This window comes from Ornithorhynchus anatinus, chromosome 4 (genome assembly GCF_004115215.2).
Source record: "Ornithorhynchus anatinus isolate Pmale09 chromosome 4, mOrnAna1.pri.v4, whole genome shotgun sequence".
NCBI lineage: Eukaryota > Metazoa > Chordata > Mammalia > Monotremata > Ornithorhynchidae > Ornithorhynchus > Ornithorhynchus anatinus.
In genome coordinates, this window is record NC_041731.1 from 42,613,480 (window position 1) to 42,632,794 (window position 19,315).

Below are 19,315 nucleotides of genomic sequence, written 5' to 3' on the forward strand. Positions count from 1 at the left end.
AAGCGGGGAGGGGTGAGAGTGGACAGGGGCATTACCTCCTCCTCTCTCTGGCAGGAATTTCAAGCGGGAAGGTTCCACAGAGCAATAATCCCTGCCTTGCTTTAGGAGGGGCAGCAGGAGAGATTTGGAGATCTGCAACAGAAGTGGGGTCAACTCACTATATCCGGAGGGAGGAGACCACTTATAGGACAGAACAAAATCCTGTCTGTGATCCATACTGAGGCTGAGATGGAGAAGTAGTCCCCCACCTCCGAAATCCAGAATTTCACCCCTACACTTTTAGAAGAGCGTGACCTATAATAAGACCATTTAAACAGAAGTACTAAGGCACAATTGTAATACAGGACCACATGACTATCTTTGGATACAAGAACTCCAAACTAGCTTCTCTTTGAAATTTTCTAACTCATTTTAATTGAAATTTCACTTGCACTACTTAATCTCAGTGAACCCCTCTTCTAAAAACAAAACTCTGCCCCTCCAGAACATGCTTGTGTATTTACAAGACTTCAAATTTTATATAAGACGATTGACAGAAATTTGCTATTCCCAAACTTCTAATAAGAGGAATAATATAAGTATTGCAGGTTAACAACAACAACAAAAAAAATCAAAGTTACAGCATTAAACACGTACTTTATTGTACAATGAAATTTACTTGAACATTGTACTGGAATGTAATCTAACAGCATAAATAATATCTGAGCACCAGTTACAAACCAGGGGCCTTCTTACAGGAACTGTAGTAAATAGCCTGCAACCTAGTAAAAAGCAGATTAATGAAGTGTGAACCAGCAAGTTGTGATTGCAGTATTTACCTCCCTCTGAAACTGAGTTTACTGGTTGGTGCCTGGAAATCAAACTAGCAAGAGATATTACTATAAACCGTCAACTCCATCCACCTCTGAGTATTCCAATTCATCCTAGGAAAACCACACATGCAAGCAAGAGTAAAATTTGGCCCCATCTGTTAAAACAGCACAAGAATTCCACGCCCAAGAATTCCACCAGCCCAGTGTGCTCAAGTTACACTGAAGTTAGATGAGAAAGTCAAAATTGCCACTGAAAAAAGATTGTATGTTCTATTCAAAGGGTAAAACCAGGGGACCACTTACTTGGAGTGATCCTGGATAGATGCCACGTTAAAGTATACCAGGTTGCTTTATACAATAAATAAATGCCCTAGATATTCTTTTTGCTACTGACAACTTCTATGGCAAGCAAACATGTTGACTCTGAGATCTAAATCCTGTCAACTCAGAAAATAATGCAACTGATTATAATTTAATCTAGATACAGGTACTTTATTTACAAATATTTAGAGTAATAGCATTTTGTTACATCAAATGAAGAGTACAGCAGTCCAAACAAATCCTTCAGTCACAGAAACGGTAAGGCCCACTGCAACTTTGGGAATTAGGGTATTGCACCTTAAACCAGCTGTAGGCTCTGGATGGTGATTTCTACCTTGTATCTCGATGGGGGGGTTTTTATACATATATATATATATACCAGCAGAACATGGTCCCTGGGCAAGCTCCTTGGGGTGCAAGTTTCAGCAAAATGCAGGATCAACTGTAATCCTTTAACAGTATATACCAATCTCCTTCAGGAATCTTATGTTTAAAATAAAAATTAACCAGACAAAAAACAAGGGACAGTGCACAAATTACCCAGATCCTGGTGTCTGCACATTCCAGTTTTGGCTTTTAATTTAACATTGACTATACTCTGGTACCACTCGCTGCTTACAACTCTGAAAGATAGAGAATTCCGTTTAGTGCCTGTAAACAGAAGTTTAAAAATTGTTCTGAATTTTCAACACTGCAGCCGGACTACGTGCATTATTCTTATATGCTTAGGGTTACTGATCATCCTGAAAGCAACACCTTGCTTCTCACCCTTCTGGCCATGAATAAACGCTATTCATCCGCAGAAATGAAACAGGTGAGGGTATTCTAAGTCATGACTGGCACGGTAATCACTTTTCTTCTTGAAATGCACAGTCTGCTCTGAATGGTCAAACCAGCTAGTATAAACAGGTTTACTTGATCACATCTGCATGTGCATTTGAACACTATTAGAAATGCTTTCCCCTTTTATAAAACGACTTATGCCAACATGACATATTAGCCCCAGAAAGTGCTAACTGAAGGAGGAGAATGATTTTTAATTTCACTGTAGCGTTAAAAATGCACAAACACTAGTTAAAAATCCCTTAACAACAGACTGTCTAATCTGGCTGTCCAATTCATAATCTGACCATTCCAAAAGATAAAGGTATAAAAGCTTAAAATGTGCAATAAACCCAGCCTTTTTTCTTCTATACAATAAGGCAGGAAATGCAGCCCAATAATGCAAAAGTGTTTACAAAAAGAGAAAAGCAGATTAGCACAGTTGATTGCACAAGTACAGGGTTAATAAGACAGCAGATATACCACAGTGCAAAGATGGAACAAAGATATTATCATTAAATGCTGCTAGTGTTAATCTTTTTACATCGGGATGTTCTTCCCCAGAATAATGTCCCCTGCCAGCAAATGGATGCTCCCAAGACAGAAAGCTCTAAGGAGTAAAGCCAATATAACTGAGTGAACTGCAGTTATTTTCTATTTCCTTGTGTTAAATGGGTCTAACATGGTCACAGATACGTCATCCTGTACAAACTGATATTTCCTTATATACTGCTCTAGTGCCAGTAATCAATTTATTTTCTTCATTAAAATCATATACACAGAATGTACGTTAGTTCAATTCCTTCAATTTTATACATATTTACGTTCCATTAACAAATGTAAAAGATAAAATGGCCCAAAAAGATAAAGTTCTTGAGCTCAAGGAAAAAAAAAAAGAGGAAATAGATTTTTTTTTCCCTGTGACAGGCTAAGACAGAAGTAGATGAATACCCCTGCAGCAAGAAAACCCCACACACCAGGGAACTTCAACAAAAAAAATACAGTTACAGAACCCCCTTTCTACCGTCAGAAGTTATTTCACAGCAAATAAATTGATCCGTTACAATGAACATACTTAGAAGTTATAGATGGGGATAAAGGCTTAAAGAGACCGTCAAATTAAACCGTACAAGGGAGACAAAGCCCTGCCAAGAAGTGAAAAAATCATGAGTCCGGCATCAGTGCTCAGTTTAAATCATGTATTGGTGACATCTATCACAAGGACAATCAAGGAAAAAAAACTTCTAGAGATTTACCATGCAGGAGAGATTACTCTACTTGCCTTTGATAACCTGATTCCATCTAAAGTTGTTTAGCAGTTTAGTATTGTGTTAAACTGTTTCCTCAGCGGAGTTTTTTTTTAATGAAACCCAGTAAGATGTACAGAAGACAATGGGGCAGCAAAAAATACTGCTTCCAACAGACAGGTGAAAGGTCAGAATCGGGGCTACGGCACAGAGGTCACTAGCAGCCACAGCCTTCTCTCTGCGGTTGGGGTTCGCTAGTCAGGCGTCCTCCCTGCGGAGCTGACGGTTTGTGTTGCACCCCAGACTCTGCAGCATTCAGATCCAGACTTCCATCTTGGATATTCTGGTAGATCTTCTTGGCAGCCTCCAGGAATGCATCCTCCACATTCTCTCCCCTAAGGAACAACGAACATGTTGAGGGGACAGGGCTAAACCCAAAAAATACATTTTTCTTTTTTAATTCATGAGCGTATTCACCCTTTCTTTAAAGTTTCTTTAAAGATAGTCACCCACCATGATCTTTAAACTCAACAATCTGTAAAGAGAACACTGGGAAAGAGCGGTGCACTGGAATGAGGAGAGACAGGGCCTGTGTTACTGCCTCTACAAAAGTGTGCATTATAACCCTTTGCATACCCATGTAGGATATGGAGCAAACATGGTGAAAAGCTTCTGGTTTTAACCAGGCTGGCAGAAAATTTCCTTAAAATTAAAAAAAAAAAAAAGATTTTAGGGTTTTATCTCAAAATTGAAGTCATGAAGACACAAGACAATGCACGTAGGCTCTTGTAGATATTAAATTTAAGGACATTCATACATTCTTTCCAAGTAATAATAATAATAATAATAATGGTGGTATTTGTTAAGCACTTCGTATGTGCAAAGCATGTTCTAAACGCTGGGGGGGGGGATACAAGGTTATCACATTGTCCCACGTGGGGCTCACAGTTTTAATCCTTATTTTGCAGATGAAGTAACTGAGGCCCAGAGAAGTCAAGTGACTTGCCCCAAGTCACAAAGCTGGAAAGTGGTGGATAGGGGAAACTCTGACTCCCAAGCCCGGGTTCTTTCCACTGAGCCACGCTGCTTCCCTGATCTGATTCAAAATGGCTCCAAATGGATGCAGAGCTTCAAACTAAGGGGCCCCACCCAACCACCCTAAAATCAATCATATTTACTGAACCCTTACTATGTGCAGAGCACTGTACTAAGTGCTTGGGAGAGTACAACAGAATTACGGACACGTTCCCTGCCCCTAACAACCATCTAAAAGCTCTGGCAGACAACACGAGGCCACTAGGCTCTCTCCAGCCCAACTGCTGCCCTGGGCTGGAGTAGGAAGTGGGGGGAGTCAGCAACAGTCAATCAGCCTGGGACCCAGGTACCAACCAACTCTTTGAAGGCCACGGCTCCTGTCCCCTGCTTTGAGGTCATCTAGGACCCCATGGGGCCAGGCCCAGTCGGACTGGGGATTCCTCACTCTATTCTACCCAGAGAGGGAATTCCTATGCTGAATCTCCACCTATCCAGGTGATATCCCTCAGGCTCAGCAGGTCCTCAGAGCTACAGGAGAAAGGAGGTAAAGGGATATCGGCAAGAGGTGGTCTTAAGAGCCCCACCATGAAGCCTAGGAAAGCTCTCCCCTATGCCTGAGCAGCACAGCTGAAACCTGTAGCTGGGAATGGGACAAAAAGGAACCACGTCATGTTTTCAGCGGGCAGAAGAGGATCCAGTTGCCCCAGAGGCCTCACTGTGCCCCTGTCCTCCACTGGTGGGTCCAGAAGGGGATTAAGGGGGCTACACCATCACTTAGCCATGTGGGCACTGTCCCCTCACATCCCTGGGGAAATGAAAGGGAAGTGGAGAAGAGTGGAAGGAAAAGACTACCCTCTATTAGGGCTGGCCAATCAAACCAATCCTTCCTTCCTTCCTCTAACAGTAATAATAACTGTGGTATTTATTAAGTGCTTACTATGTGCCAGGCACTGTACTAACAGCTGGGGTAGAGACTAATCAGGTTGGACACATTCCCCGTCCCACACAGGACACACACTTTTAATCCCCATTTTACAGATGAGGTAACTGAGTCGAAGAGAAGTTAAGTGACTTGCACAGGTCACACGGAAGACAAGTGGCAGAGCTGGGATTAGAACCCAGGGCCCCCTGACTCCCAGGCCTGTGCTCTATCCACTAGGCCATGCTCTTTTCTGTCCTTTTCCCTGCTGCAGCAACAACTGTTGCCATTGTACATTTTCCCATTGTACCAAGCACAGCATGATGTTGCCTCAGAGGATCCCATAAAAACCAAGTATTCCTGGGTCCCTAAGGGTGGTTAATCCAGCCCAGGAACTGGCAAGCAAGCATTAATAATAATAATAATGTTGGTATTTATTAAGTGCTTACAATATGCCATGCACTGCTCTAAACGCTGGGGTAGATACCGGGTAATCAGGTTGTCCATGAGGCTCACAGCCTTCATCCCCATTTTACAGATGAGGTAACTGCGGCACCGAGAAGTCAAGTGACTTGCCCAACGTCACCCAGCTGACAGGTGGTGGAGCCAGGATTAGAACCCATGACCTCTGACTCCTAAACCCGGGCTCTTTCCAGTGAGCCACGCTGTTGTGTTGGGGAGCATGGGTTGTCATTAAAAGCCTTTAGATTTACAGAGACGACAGATATGTTCATATGTATTTAAATTACACAACTGACTCTGTATACCTCCTGTGCAAAGCTTTCATTTTGTTTGACTCTTGGGCAGAAAAAGGTTGCCGACCCCTGAGAATAGACTTGATAGCATTTATTGCCACATCCCCAGACTGAAGACCAAAGGTCTTGGAAAGGGGCCTAGTTTAAAGATTACCGCAAGTTATTAAAGCCCTTCCATACACCTCATCTCCAATCAACTTCCAAAGTCAAGCCTATTCTGTTAAAAAACCTAGTTTATGATAAAATATTTCATTCCAAACATTATTTAGTGCAATTTTTATTCAATGAAACATTTTTCTTAATGTACAATTCAAATCTATTTGATTGATGATCAGGCTATGGTTTATACTTACGTTTTTGCACTTGCTTCAAGGAACAATAAACCTAAAGAGAAAATGTAAGCCATTAAGAAACTTTTGTAAAATACATTAAGGAAAAAAAAAACTTGGCAGGAATTCTAGCTACAATATGAATGTACCTCCCCAAGGAATTTTGATTCTTATCACTGGAAAAAAATATGCAGAGGTGGGAGCAGAAAAGTTTTTCATCTTAGAATCGTTCACTGGACAGGTCCACCAAGACAAGTTGTCCTATATTAATGGTGGACACATTTGTAGCTTTAACCTTAAAAAGGAACCTTAAAGAAAAACTTTTACCTCATCCTTGAGATTATTTGAAGATTGACTGAAGCTTTACAATTAAAGTGCCAAGTAATTTTCAGTCAGCAAGTTTTATCTTTTTCATTGTAGTTGTGATGTGAAAGCCATTTTAGACAACACTTCCAAAATAAACCCACCATTTTCTTCAGCAAACTGTTTGGCTTCTTCATATGTTACATCCCTCTGTGCTTCCAAATCTGCTTTATTTCCTATGAGAATTATCACCTGTTGCAAGACCAAAAAACAACACTGAAGAACTACAAAAAACTACGACATAAACTACTACAGGCGAAAGTCCAGAATTTGAAAGATAGGCCAGGCTTAGCATAAAAAGATGAAATGCCCCCCTGTAAATAGCTGCAGGCAAGAAAGAAGTCAAAAAAAGCAAACAAACAAAAAAAAAAACCCATCTTTTACTCCACAACTTTCAGCCCTGGTAATTTTGTTCTCACTACTAACCCTCATCGCCCTCATATGCAGGGTGGAAAGGGTAAGTAGTGTGGGGAAGACTGAGTCAAGTTTTGAGCAGTATAATAACTTTTATAGGTTGATTTTTATAACTATCTTCATCCTCAAACTAAATGCCAAATGACTGCCTTGAAAGGTTTCCCCTCTACCCAAGACACTTCCACTTTTGAGACAGGGACAGCTTAGTTCCACGGTCCACGTGGCAGTATTACATGGACCAAGTTAATACTTTTCTACTTAATATTTATACTTAATACCTGAAGTTAATACTTTTTGCAAAAACTCTCCTCAACCAGAGGTCCTCCCTCTAGAGAGCTGCCCAATATCATGGCCACCTGCAGATTTCTAGGTGATGGGCCAGGCCAAACTGGGCCAACAAAGACTCTCTATGTCCACCATGGAGCCTGCATGCTTCTCCAAGAACCCCAGTGCCAACTAATTAGGCAGCAATGTGACAAAATGTCAACAATTGCACGTAAAGTGCACCATCCATGAGCCCTCCCCCACACCTAAACACTCGGGGATTCACTTCAATTCCTGCTCAGAACCAAACAGCGTCATAACCGATATTTAATTCAAGTTGGGAAGAAGACTGTCAGCCTGCACAAAATGTTACTTCCCACTAAATATGGGTTAGATTTTATTTTTAGAAAGGGGAAAGGAAACCAGTTAAATTCTATTTGTTTGAAAGTTTTGAACAATCTAAAATGCACTGTGGCTTTGTCATCATCATCGAGCATCAGTAAAAAAAAATCATTTAGCGACCATTTGACAGAGAATTACACCTGGCTGCGAAGTGTTGGGGGAGGGAACAACAAATGATTACTTCATTTACATAATGCCTTTCATTTTCATATTAGCTTTCAACAACAAAATTCCAAAGCTGACCAAAAAAGCAGTAAAGCTGACAAAAATATAAATGATCCTAAATACATTAAGAATTAACTAAACATTTTATTTTTATTTTTCTTGGGGCCGAAAGACCATTAATTTCAGTCCCTTTTCTGCACCTGAGTAGTACAGACAAAGTTAACTCAAACAAAATACCATGGAACTTACAGTATTTGGATTGGTGAGGTTCCGTGCATCTGTCAGCCAACTGCTTAAATGGTTATATGTGCTTCTTCTGAAAATAAAAAAAGTAAAAAGCTGCAATTTCTACATACGGTTTGCCATATCACATGTGTCTTTTTTGTAATTAAGAATGGAGATAAATAGGATATTGCAAAAATGTTTATATTACACATTTATCTCCACTTCTCCAAGACCATAAAAATTATTCTTTGGATGTTAATAATTAGCATTTCCATGGATGGCTATCAAAAGTTTTCAAATATTTACTTATTGAATCCCAAGGCCCCAGGTCTGAATCCCAAGGCCCCAGGTCTGATACATTAAGGTGATTTGAGACTGCCCTGCGACTACTGGTAATTATGTTTTCAGGGTGACTTGGAGACAATTCAAAGCATATCCTTATACAGACCAGAATGGTAAGTGAGCCACTGGATATAAAAGTTTGAAGGAAAAGGAGTTTGAGTACCATTAGCTTTCTGCTTTCATACAAGTCCAATTGGAGCATGCTGACCCTCACCTTGGGGTACGCTGAATTATGGAATGAACTGAGACCTTCAAGTGAATATATATGTCTATAGTTATATCTATACACACACACACACACACACACACACACACACACACACACCACACCCCCCCCCCTACATTAAAGAGGAAGGACAAAAAAGTAGTCACTGTCTTCAGACGTAGTTATTAAACACAAAAGACAGAACACCTACACACCTTATTTTGAAGTATATGAACAATCGTTGTTCAGGAAAATATTTTAGGCCCCTTAAAATCCATTCAGAATATAGTATTGGCTGACCTAGGCCTGGTACTCTCTTACATATCATTCCTAGATTCTTAATTGTTAAAGGATTATTTTGCCAAATTTGAAGAAACTGAGACACAACTTCTAACTTGCTTATCAAGTGACTAAACAAGTCCTGTATGAAGACAAAACACTGCCCTAATCATTTCCCCCCCTTTTTTTTTTAAGAGATAAAGTCTGACCGAGTGGAAACAATGTGGGCCTGGGAGTCGGGAAACTCGGGTTTGAACTGCAGCTCCAGCACTGTCCTCCTGTGTGACCTCAGGCAAGTCACAACCTCACTAAGCCTCAGTTTCCTTATGAATAAATTGGGGATAAAATAGTGTGCTTCATGTAGGACAGGGGTTTTGTCCAATGGCTAAACTAATATCTACTAAGGCACTTAGCATATAATAACTCGCATAAGTATCAAATCTTCGCCACCCTGAGAGTTATTAAAAAAAAAAATCTCCCAGTGAAAAACCAATGAAAATGGTTTAAGAAGGTTCAAAACAACAATGACTTTACTATAATTATCAATCTCTCAGTGTTAATTCTGAAATGCTTTAAAAATCCACAGTTTCAGGTTTGAGTGTACTCTAGGTTCAGTCATACCTACAAAAAGTACTTCAAAATAAATCAGAGCAAAGACTCAGCCAAAACTGCTCCAAAACATTTTTCTTCCTTCAACAGGAATTTTGATTTATTGGATTTTACTGAATCCAAGTATGTAAAAATTAACAATTTTAATCATAATTTCTAATGGAAACCAATATGAACTGATAATGGCTTGGGACTAAAATGAATTTTTAAAGTCATTCATAGTTAAACTCAAACTAGGTCTTTATTAAAAAAAACACACAAACCTAACCCTTATTACTCACTTCCTCCTGCTCTTAGGGATTACTACCAGTCAATTTAGAATCTTCTGTATTATTCTTAGATTTGTATGCAAATACAAAACACTTTGAGTTAATTCACTATAGGCCACACTTCAAACAGCAAAAGTAAATCATTTACCAGAAAATTCAAGTTACATCCTATTAAAAAAAACCCAAATGCTTTTTTAAAAAGGGATCAGTATTTTTACCAAATAAAGCAATGACTGCCTCCTTCATTTACTGCACCTGCTTAACCTCGATCATTCTAGGTGTTCCACTGCTTATCCTTGACAGAACTCTCGATTCTAGAATTTACTGATCCTTTGCACCATACATGTTCTACTCTAAAACCCTGAAGACAAGGTGTATATTCTTTCCGTTCACCCTGAAAGCTGTAGTGCAGATCTCCAGGTGGCAGTTTAAATTAAAGAACAAAAAAAAACCTCTTTGAAATCTTACTCAAATGCTACCTTAATACAGCTTCTCTTTTTACCAAACCTAGCTTTAGGTGTTTTTTCTTCCTTGGAGAAGGACTACACACTATACAGTTAGAGATGATAGTACAATTTTTTAAATTAATTTATAAAGGAAACTAAGGAGAAAAAATCATAAAAATCACAAAACCCAAATGTGACAACTTCAAGCGGGACAGAAGCTATGTGACATCTTACCTAGTAATATCGTAGACCATGAGTGCTCCTGCTGCTCCTCGGTAGTAGCTTCGTGTAACAGCCCTAAATCGCTCCTGTCCTGCTGTATCCCAAATTTGCAGTTTGATTTTCTGTCCACTAACTTCAATTATTCTTGTACCAAATTCAACACCAATTGTGTGAGGACAATCAGCCATAACTGCCATAAAAAAGGAAAAGACGACTAAACATATTGTATTTGAATTAAAAGTCATTTATCTTTCTGTCACTGTAAAAACAAATACAGGATCCCCAAAATTTGGAAAACTGGAACTGAGAAAAATATCCCTTCTAAAACTAAATGAGAGACTCGTGTAATACCAAATTGATCAATGCAGAGCATGTTGGCTGTGCTGTAGTACGGAGAGTCTTTGGTAGGAGCTGTGTGTATTGGAAATCAATCACTCACTAGTATTTATTCACTGTGTTCAGAGCACCGTACTCAGCACTTGGGAAAGTATAATACAGTAGAGTTCGTAGAGGAAATCCCTGTCCAAATGGAGGTTACTGTTTACACCGTGGGAGCCGGGTGTGTGTGCGCTAACTGTGAACAAAACACTGTACTGGATGCACTCAAGAAAGAGTACAATACAAAAGAAATGGTAGACATTTCCTACCCACAATGAGCTTGCAGTTTAGCCAGAGATCAACATTAAAATAAGTCATAGATATGTAAATAACTGTTGTGGGACTGAAAGGATGTGGTGAACATCAAGTGCTTAAAGGGTACATATCCAAGTGCACAAGTGAAGCAGAAGGGAGAGGGAGCAGGGGATATGAGGACAAAATGGAAGGAATGGGTACACTTGGAGAGGGCGGTTCCCATGGAGTGAAGGACACAGAGCAGATTGGAGGGTGTCAAGGTGAGAACTGAAGGACTGGAAGTGGATAGGAGGGTGTAGAAAGATGGTGAGGGAATGGCAAGGAAAGAAATGAGAAAAAACATATCCCAGGGAGCAAAGGAACTGACTTGTGACCTTCTTGTCCCACAGTTGGTGACGGTCCCAGGCACAGTCACTTTTTTTGAAGTGGGAGAAAGAGCTCTGGCCTCTTCTTCCCAGAATCTGATCAGTTGCAGGAAGGAAGGAGTCTTTACCTCTGGCTGGCTCCACATGGATAAACCCTTACCTCCTAATTAAGCTGACTGAAAGGTAGGTCAGGGAAGTGGAGGAGTTTGATCTATGTTGGGAGTTTTTTCTAGTGTAAATCTTGGTTTGTGATTTGAAATTTCTATTGAGTTTACTTTGTACTGAGCATTCTTTCCAAATGTATCTTAAAGTATAATTTAGCAGGCCTACGTAACCACAGTCTTATACAGTTCTTCAAAGTGCTCAAATGGAGTTCCCCTTTCATATTCCAGCCACATTCCACCTCTCATTTACTCCTTTTGAATTGCCTGATCTGAAGAAGGGTGATTATTCATGTGACTAGGCATTTTAGCAACGTGGCTCTACCTGAACACCAGGGGCAATGAATTCAAATCGCTAATAATTTGCACGGCTGACAGAAAACTAAATATTCAGGGTCTGAAAAATCAGACTGGCCAATAAAAATTCGGAGTAAAGAAAATGAAAATGTCCACAGCCCCAATACTGTATTACTTCTAAGTTATTAATTCAGATACATCATCAACGTAAGACCATAAAGTGAGAAATGGCTCAAATAATACTAGGCCCAAATAACTGCTTAACTACCTAGAAAGCTAATATACATATAATATGATGTAAATTCTCCTCTCCCTTGTAAAACCATCTCCACAATTCATTGGGCAAACTACCCCAGCTGGAAGCAGTCATAATGAGTGTTTTGGTTAGAACACTGTTAGGAAATGTTAGGCTACAGTCATCTGACAACACAAGCCTATTTGGAGGAGATTTGTGTGCATGCTTCCTTAATGCAACCCCTGCATTAACAGAAAACTGCATCTAGAGTACTTAGTTTTCAAAGATGGCTCACACTCAAAACACTGAAGTTCTGTATTAAAAAAACTGGAAAGGCACAGAAAAAAGGGGAGTCAGAGTTGACTATACTGACTTAACGATAATCACTGCTGTCAAATAGATTGACAAAATAATACTGGGCATGAACAGAAGTAGGCTATGCCATAATCAGGAGTCACCCTGCTACATTCTGCACTGGTCAGACCCTTATGGTGATGTATACAATTCTGTTCAGAACATTTTAAGAATGATATGAAGAAATTGGAGCGGTTCTGAGCAGAGCAAAACAAAAAACCAAAAAAAAAAAAAAAGGAATGAGTAAAATAGTTTGAGGAAAATGCGACTGTTTAACCTGGAGCTGAGAAGTCTAAAGGATCAACTCTTCGAGCCTAATAAGGTTTAAATGGAGAGAATGCTAATTAGTTGTTGTCCATGTGCAGAGAGGATACAAGAGGAAATTAAGTTAAACATGAAAGATTCCAGTTAGACATAAGGAAGAACTTCTCAATTGTCAGAATGATACACCAGTGATAAAGACTCCCAAGGGGCACTGAGGTGTCTCCATTCCTGGACAACTTGAATAGACAACCATCTGACCTGAATGATTTAAAAATCATTCATGTGGCTCAAGAAACCTGATTTCTGATCGTCCCTTCCAACTGATTTTTTGTCTTTGATGGTATATGATTCTAATCTCTAGTCATCACACCAAAAAAGCACAACAGAGTAGTTTGTTACAACTCTTGTTTGAAATAAGATAAACAAGAAAATACATTTTCAGTTACAGAATTAGAATAATGTAGATGCTTTCTTGACTGACAAAATCTGAGTTATCAGCCCAATCATTTGAATGACAAACACAACTAGATAGCATGGCTAACTATCTCAAATTCAACACAAAAGCTTTGCTTCAAATTTGGTTTCCAGAGCATAAACACACTGTTTGAGGTATTTATTAATGCCATATTCCAAGTATAACACTTACATTTTTTTTCTGTAAATTGATGAAGTAAGCAGGACTTCCCAACTCCCATGTCCCCTGTCCAAAAAAAAACAAACCAAAAGAAGTTAGGAGTCTGATAGCAAAACCACACTTTCGTTATTCAGACCTAATTTCATTTTACTGAACCACACTACCAAATGAAATGACAGAATGTGTAAGAAAGTGATTATTTTAACCTTTTGTGGTCGGCATGAGGGCCAAGGATTCAGCAAATGTGTCACAGACAATGGAAAGGAAAATATTGGTAGGGTACTTTAAGTATCTTGTTTTCAATTATTCCCTCTCCCCAAGCTGGTGACACCCAATTTAGCCCACATTAAAAATGCACAACTTTATTACAGAAAATGGCATCTCTGATTTCACTTGCACCTTTTCTTGGTAAGGGATAAAATTAACATAAACATTAAGAGTTAGTCTATGAATTAGCTTCCAAGATGAGAATTTGAGAAGCAGCATGGCCTAGTGGATAGAGCAGGGGCCTGTGAATCAGAGAACCCTGGTTTCAATCCCAGCTCTGCCACTTGCCTGCTATGTAACCTAGGACAAGCCACTTCACTTCTCTGTGCTTCAACTACCTCACCTGTAAAATGGGGATTAAGATTGTAAATCTATGTGGGACATGGACTGTCTCCAACCCGAATATCTTATATCTATCCCAGGGGTTATTAGAGTGCCCGGCAGATAGCAGACACTTAAATAACATAAAAAAAATTAACTGATCCATTAGCACTTTCATTTTTACTTAATGACAATAACAATAAAAGCGGTATTTGTTAAGCACTTGGCATGTGCCAGGCACTGTTCTCAACACTGAGGCAGATACAATATAATCAGACTGGACAAATCCTCTGTCCCACAGGGGGCTCACAGTCTTAATCCCATTTTACAGATGAGGGAATTGAGGCACAATGAAGTGACTTTCCCAAGGTCACAGAGCAAACAAGTAGCAGAGCCTGGTCCTACTGACTCACAGGCCCATGCGCTATCCACTAGGTAACACCGCTTCTAGGTACTGTATGCAGAGCACTGTACTAAGAACTGGGGAAAATGCAGTAACATTTCAGTTTTAAGTCTGTAACCAAAATAACACTACACTATATGAAACTGCACTAGTAAATCTGAATCAAACAGTCTATATTAATTTTTCAAGTGCAGGAGAGTACACAATCTATATTTTCAACTTTCAAATAGCCAGGAGTGACAAAGAAAGTATTTTGTCATTACAATATTATTCAATGTTTAGATTAAGAAATGTAATTATAAGGTTTCCATTGCCATTTAAAATAAAGCATATGAAACATAGTATCTAGTTTTATATTAGCTTACAGAACAAAAAAGATACATTACCTTATTAATACAAAACTTAACCTTGTAGAGAAAACATTAATCTTGCAGTAACAAATGAATATTAACATTTTGATATCTCCTAAAAGCAAATATTAATAAACATGGCTTCATTTATACTTTTGGCTTCAAAGATGACAATTAAATTAACTTACCAATAATAATGTACTTGAAGATGTACGAGTAGTTGTAAGGAGCAGTTGCCATTGTGGCACTAAAAGTAAAGAAAATTTTGTTACTTAAGCAGCAAAAAGGATTCTATTTATCCTATTTGATGGATTTAGATTAATTGCAATCTCTTCAAAAAATTTTAATGAGGTTTCTACAGAAGAATAGTAACCCCAATTGTGAAATGAGAAATTATTGAAAAATCAAAATTTAACAAGCATAAACATTTCATCAACAATATCAAGTGTCAAGGCTGAATCTTCAAGAGAATTAATTCCCCAAATATCATGATGGTTTATGAGTTAAACCTTAGGACTGTAACAATGCATAGCTCAGTCTACTACGCATCACATCTACCCAATAGAGACTTTTCTCCTCCTGTCAGGACACAATTCTCAACCCCCATGGGGGAAATAATAAAAATTTTTTTAAAAACACCCCTAAATGCTCCAAAAACAACTTTCTAGGTCCCATGCCTCATTCACTCATTCAATCGTATTTATTGAGCACTTACTGTATGCAGAGCACTGTACTGAGCAATTGGGAGAGTCCAATATAACAATAAACACATTCCCTGCCCTTACCAGTGTTACACTGTACACTCTGCTCATCACCTATGAAATATTTTGGTGAAATTGGGAAATTGCTAATGTTTGAGTTTGATAAATGGTTTGCTACACATGACATGTGTTGACATTTACAGCAATATTTGCTTACTATCAACGTTTTAAACAAGAAAGCCCCAATGCTAGCATTTCTTGAATAAATAAAAAGGCATAACCAACTGAAGTCAATGCATTTTTAACCTATGGGTAAGTATATGTAGAATAATGTTTTCAACAATTGCAATTAATAAGATTTGGGGACCAGAGAAGCTATATTTATATTTATGGCAGCATAATAAGCCTGGGTTGGGAATTCATTCATTCAATAGTATTTATTGAGCGCTTACTATGTGCAGAGCACTGTACTAAGCGCTTGGAATGTACAAGTTGGCAACAGATAGAGTCCCTGCCCTTTGACGGGCTTACAGTCTAATCGGGGGAGACAGGCAGACATGAACAATGGCAATAAATAGAGTCAAGGGGAAGAACATCTCATAAAAACAATGGCAAATAAAAAGAATCAGGGTGATGTACATCTCATTAAACAAAATAAATAGGGTGATGAAGATATATACAGTCGAGCGGAGGAGTACAGTGCTGAGGGGGTGGGACGGGAGAGGGGGAGGAGGAGAGGGAAAGGGGGGAGAAGAGGGTTTAACTGTGGAGAGGTGAGGGGGGGTAGAGGGAGCAGAGGGAAAAAGGGGGGAGCTCAGTCTGGGAAGGCCTCTTGGAGGAGGTGAGCTTTAAGTAGGGATTTGAAGAGGGGAAGAGAATTAGATTGACGGAGGGAGGGCGTTTCAGGACCGCGGGAGGACGTGGCCCAGGGGTCAACGGCGGGATAGGCAAGACTGAGGGACGGGAGGTGGGCGGCAGAGGAGTGAAGCGTGCAGGGTGGGCAGTAGAAAGAGAGAAGGGAGGAGAGGTAGGAAGGGGCAAGGTGATGGAGAGCCTTGAAGCCTAGAGTGAGGAGTTTTTGTTTTGAGCGGAGGTTGATAGGCAACCACTGGAGGTGTTTAAGAAGAGGACATGCCCAGAACGTTTCTGCAGGAAGATGAGCAGGGCAGCAGAGCGAAGAATAGACTGGAGCGGGGCAAGAGAGGAGGAAGAGAGATCAGAGAGAAGGCTGACACAGTAGTCTAGCCGGGATATAACGAGAGCCTGTAGCAGTAAGGTAGCCGTTTGGTTCTGGTTCTTCAGATTCCCTTTCCTCTCCACCCAATTTCTGCCACTTAGATAAATCAATTAACTAGACTGTAAGCTTGTTGTGGACAGGGAACATGTCTACCAACTCTGTTATACTATACTCTCCCAAGTGCTTAGTACAGTACTCTGTACCTAATAAGCAAACACTTAATAAATACAATTGATCGACCTCTCAAACCTCAATTTTCCCATAAATAAAATGAGACAAATAATACCTTATTCAATCCTAATTTATAGGCCTAATGTGAGACAAAGATACTTGTGAAAAGTCTTGCACACCTCAAAGTTCTTGAGTACTTAGGAACACCATGCATAAATTCAAGGAGAAGCAGCATGGCTCAGTGGAAAGAGCCCGGGCTTGGGAGTCAGAGGTCGTGGGCTCTAATCCCAGCTCCGCTGCTTGCCAGCTGTGTGACTTTGGGCAAGTCAATTAACTTCTCTGTGCCTGTTATCTCATCTGTAAAATGAGCCCCATATGGGACAACCTGATCACCTTGTATCCCCCCAGCGCTTAGAACAGTGCTTTGCAAATAGTAAGCGCTTAACAAATACCACCATTATTATATCATATTATTACACAGCAGGGCAAAACGCTTCGCATCAAGAAAGTCATATAATTTTATGTTAAGGCAAATTTAAATTCTACTTATTGGGCATTAATTCAAACTTCCCATTTCACATTGAGAACGAAGACCAAGAAAACAATAATATACCTTCCTTTGTCAAAAACGCGTTATATTTTCCTTAGCACTCATTCAAAATTTAGAACTACAAATTGTGCCAAAGGTAATTTCCTTTCGTGACAGTATCAACCCTCATAGTCCAGAGAAAGCAACAGCTGTAATCTCTGTAGGCTTCAAAAAGGCTTGATTCCATATTATATGTTATCCTCAGACAATAATGTCAAAGTACGGCCTTGACCGAACTAGAAAATGAATCAAAGGTCACCCCCAAAAGGCAGTTACAATATCTACATCATTGTGGAGGTGGGGGAAGGAAGCAGGAGAAAACGATGTCTCAAGATGCTCCATAAACTAGCTAATTTCAAATCAGAAAACTATTCCTGGGATTATGCATATAATTCAGTTTGGAGCAACAAAATGATTTTTAAATGCTGCGGTATAGGAATGGGGACTATATGGCTGGGGAAGGCACAGTTAGGTGGAGTACAATTATCAACTCCACAAGGCTTTTATGGTGTGAATTCTAATCAATTCTTTCTTTTGCTTTCATTTAAGTTTCTTCCTCATCAGGCCTCCCTGGACAGGGAGAAGAGATTTCAAACCAGGCAAACCCTTGCCTCAAGACGATATTGTAATGGATTACAAAGAGATAATGGAGTTTCTATCTCTAGAGATCTTTAAGGAAATAATAGACAATCAAGGCACTAAACAGTTTAATTATTCACTTGCCTGGAGGCAGGGGGCCGAACCATCTCCATACGTCCTATTTCAGTTAGTCTATATTTACTGAAAGTTTTCCAAATAACTTTCATTTTCAGGCAAAGAACTAGAACCTCAGTTTACGAAGAAGTTTTGAAAATAAGAGTTCGTTTTGAAAATGAGTTCTTTCCCTCTTGTATTGACGAGTATCAACAGCCAGCTATACAAATGAAACTGGCATTATTTAAATATGAGTTAGAGTGAGTGAAAAACAGTGGCATAAGAATAACTGTGTGGTTGTGAAATCTTAGTCATATGGCTGAAACAGATAGGGAGGTCATCTAGTCCTGCTGTCTTGCAAAACCATTTTTTCTTACAACCTCCAGAGAAGGTGATTCCACAGTGTTAGTACTCTCTACTCGAGTGTCTAGCAGTCCTCTCTCAGGGAGCTTCCTCTATGCTCTCCTGAAGAAGACTTTTATTGTTCCAGCAATGACGATAATAACAATAATAATAATATTTAACTAAGTGCTTACTATTTGCCAGGCACTGCATTAAGCCCTGGGGGAGATAGAAGATAATCAGGTTGGCTCACAGTCTAAGTAGGAGGGAGAGCGGGTATTAAATTCCCAATTTACAGTTGTGGAAATTGAGGCATGGAAAAGAGACAAGTCCAAGGTCATACAGCAGGCAAGTGGTAGAACCAGGTCCTCTGATTCCCAGGCCAAAGCTCTTTCCATTAGGTCTTGATGCTTCTATGTTAATAGAAAACAGATGTGCCTCTACAGCCTTGAAAAATCTAAATACTGATTTTTAAATCCTGAAATTTTTGAAGAAAATGTAAACAGTTAGTATAAATCAACAATTTTAACAGGCAGCCTTAAGAAGTGTCATTCACCCAGGAAAAGTAAGAATGTGTTCCAAGTAGTAAATAATGCAGTTTTTTTAAAAATTACTAAAGTTCTTTCAGAGAAAGGAAGGCTGGGAAAAAATTCAATTGATTCATAAGTAGTTGGTAATGTTTATATGGGGGGGGTCTTATATTAAGTTTAATAACCAAAATGCTTTCTGTACACTTAATGGAATTTAAATAGTAACCCCAAAAAGGAGTAATTCACTTATTCAATAACTACAAATGGGTCAGCTTCTTCTTAGAAATAATTAAATTTATTGAGAAATACCAGAAATTTAATGT

The 19,315-nt window shown here is 39.3% G+C and overlaps 1 protein-coding gene across 1 annotated transcript in view; it reads right to left on the bottom strand.

The window, feature by feature from the left end:
• Positions 1–616: 616 nt before the first annotated feature.
• Positions 617–19,315, bottom strand: part of RAB14 (RAB14, member RAS oncogene family) — a 31,423-nt gene continuing 12,724 nt past the window's right edge. Inside the window, exons 2-8 of the mRNA XM_001512591.5 lie at positions 14,918–14,976; positions 13,401–13,454; positions 10,458–10,635; positions 8,098–8,164; positions 6,708–6,795; positions 6,265–6,295; positions 617–3,597 (exon numbers count right to left, since the gene is read on the bottom strand). Of these exons, the coding sequence (XP_001512641.1) occupies positions 3,420–3,597; positions 6,265–6,295; positions 6,708–6,795; positions 8,098–8,164; positions 10,458–10,635; positions 13,401–13,454; positions 14,918–14,969 (648 nt within the window). The 5' untranslated portion in view covers positions 14,970–14,976 and the 3' untranslated portion in view covers positions 617–3,419. The remainder of the gene's footprint in view (positions 3,598–6,264; positions 6,296–6,707; positions 6,796–8,097; positions 8,165–10,457; positions 10,636–13,400; positions 13,455–14,917; positions 14,977–19,315) is intronic.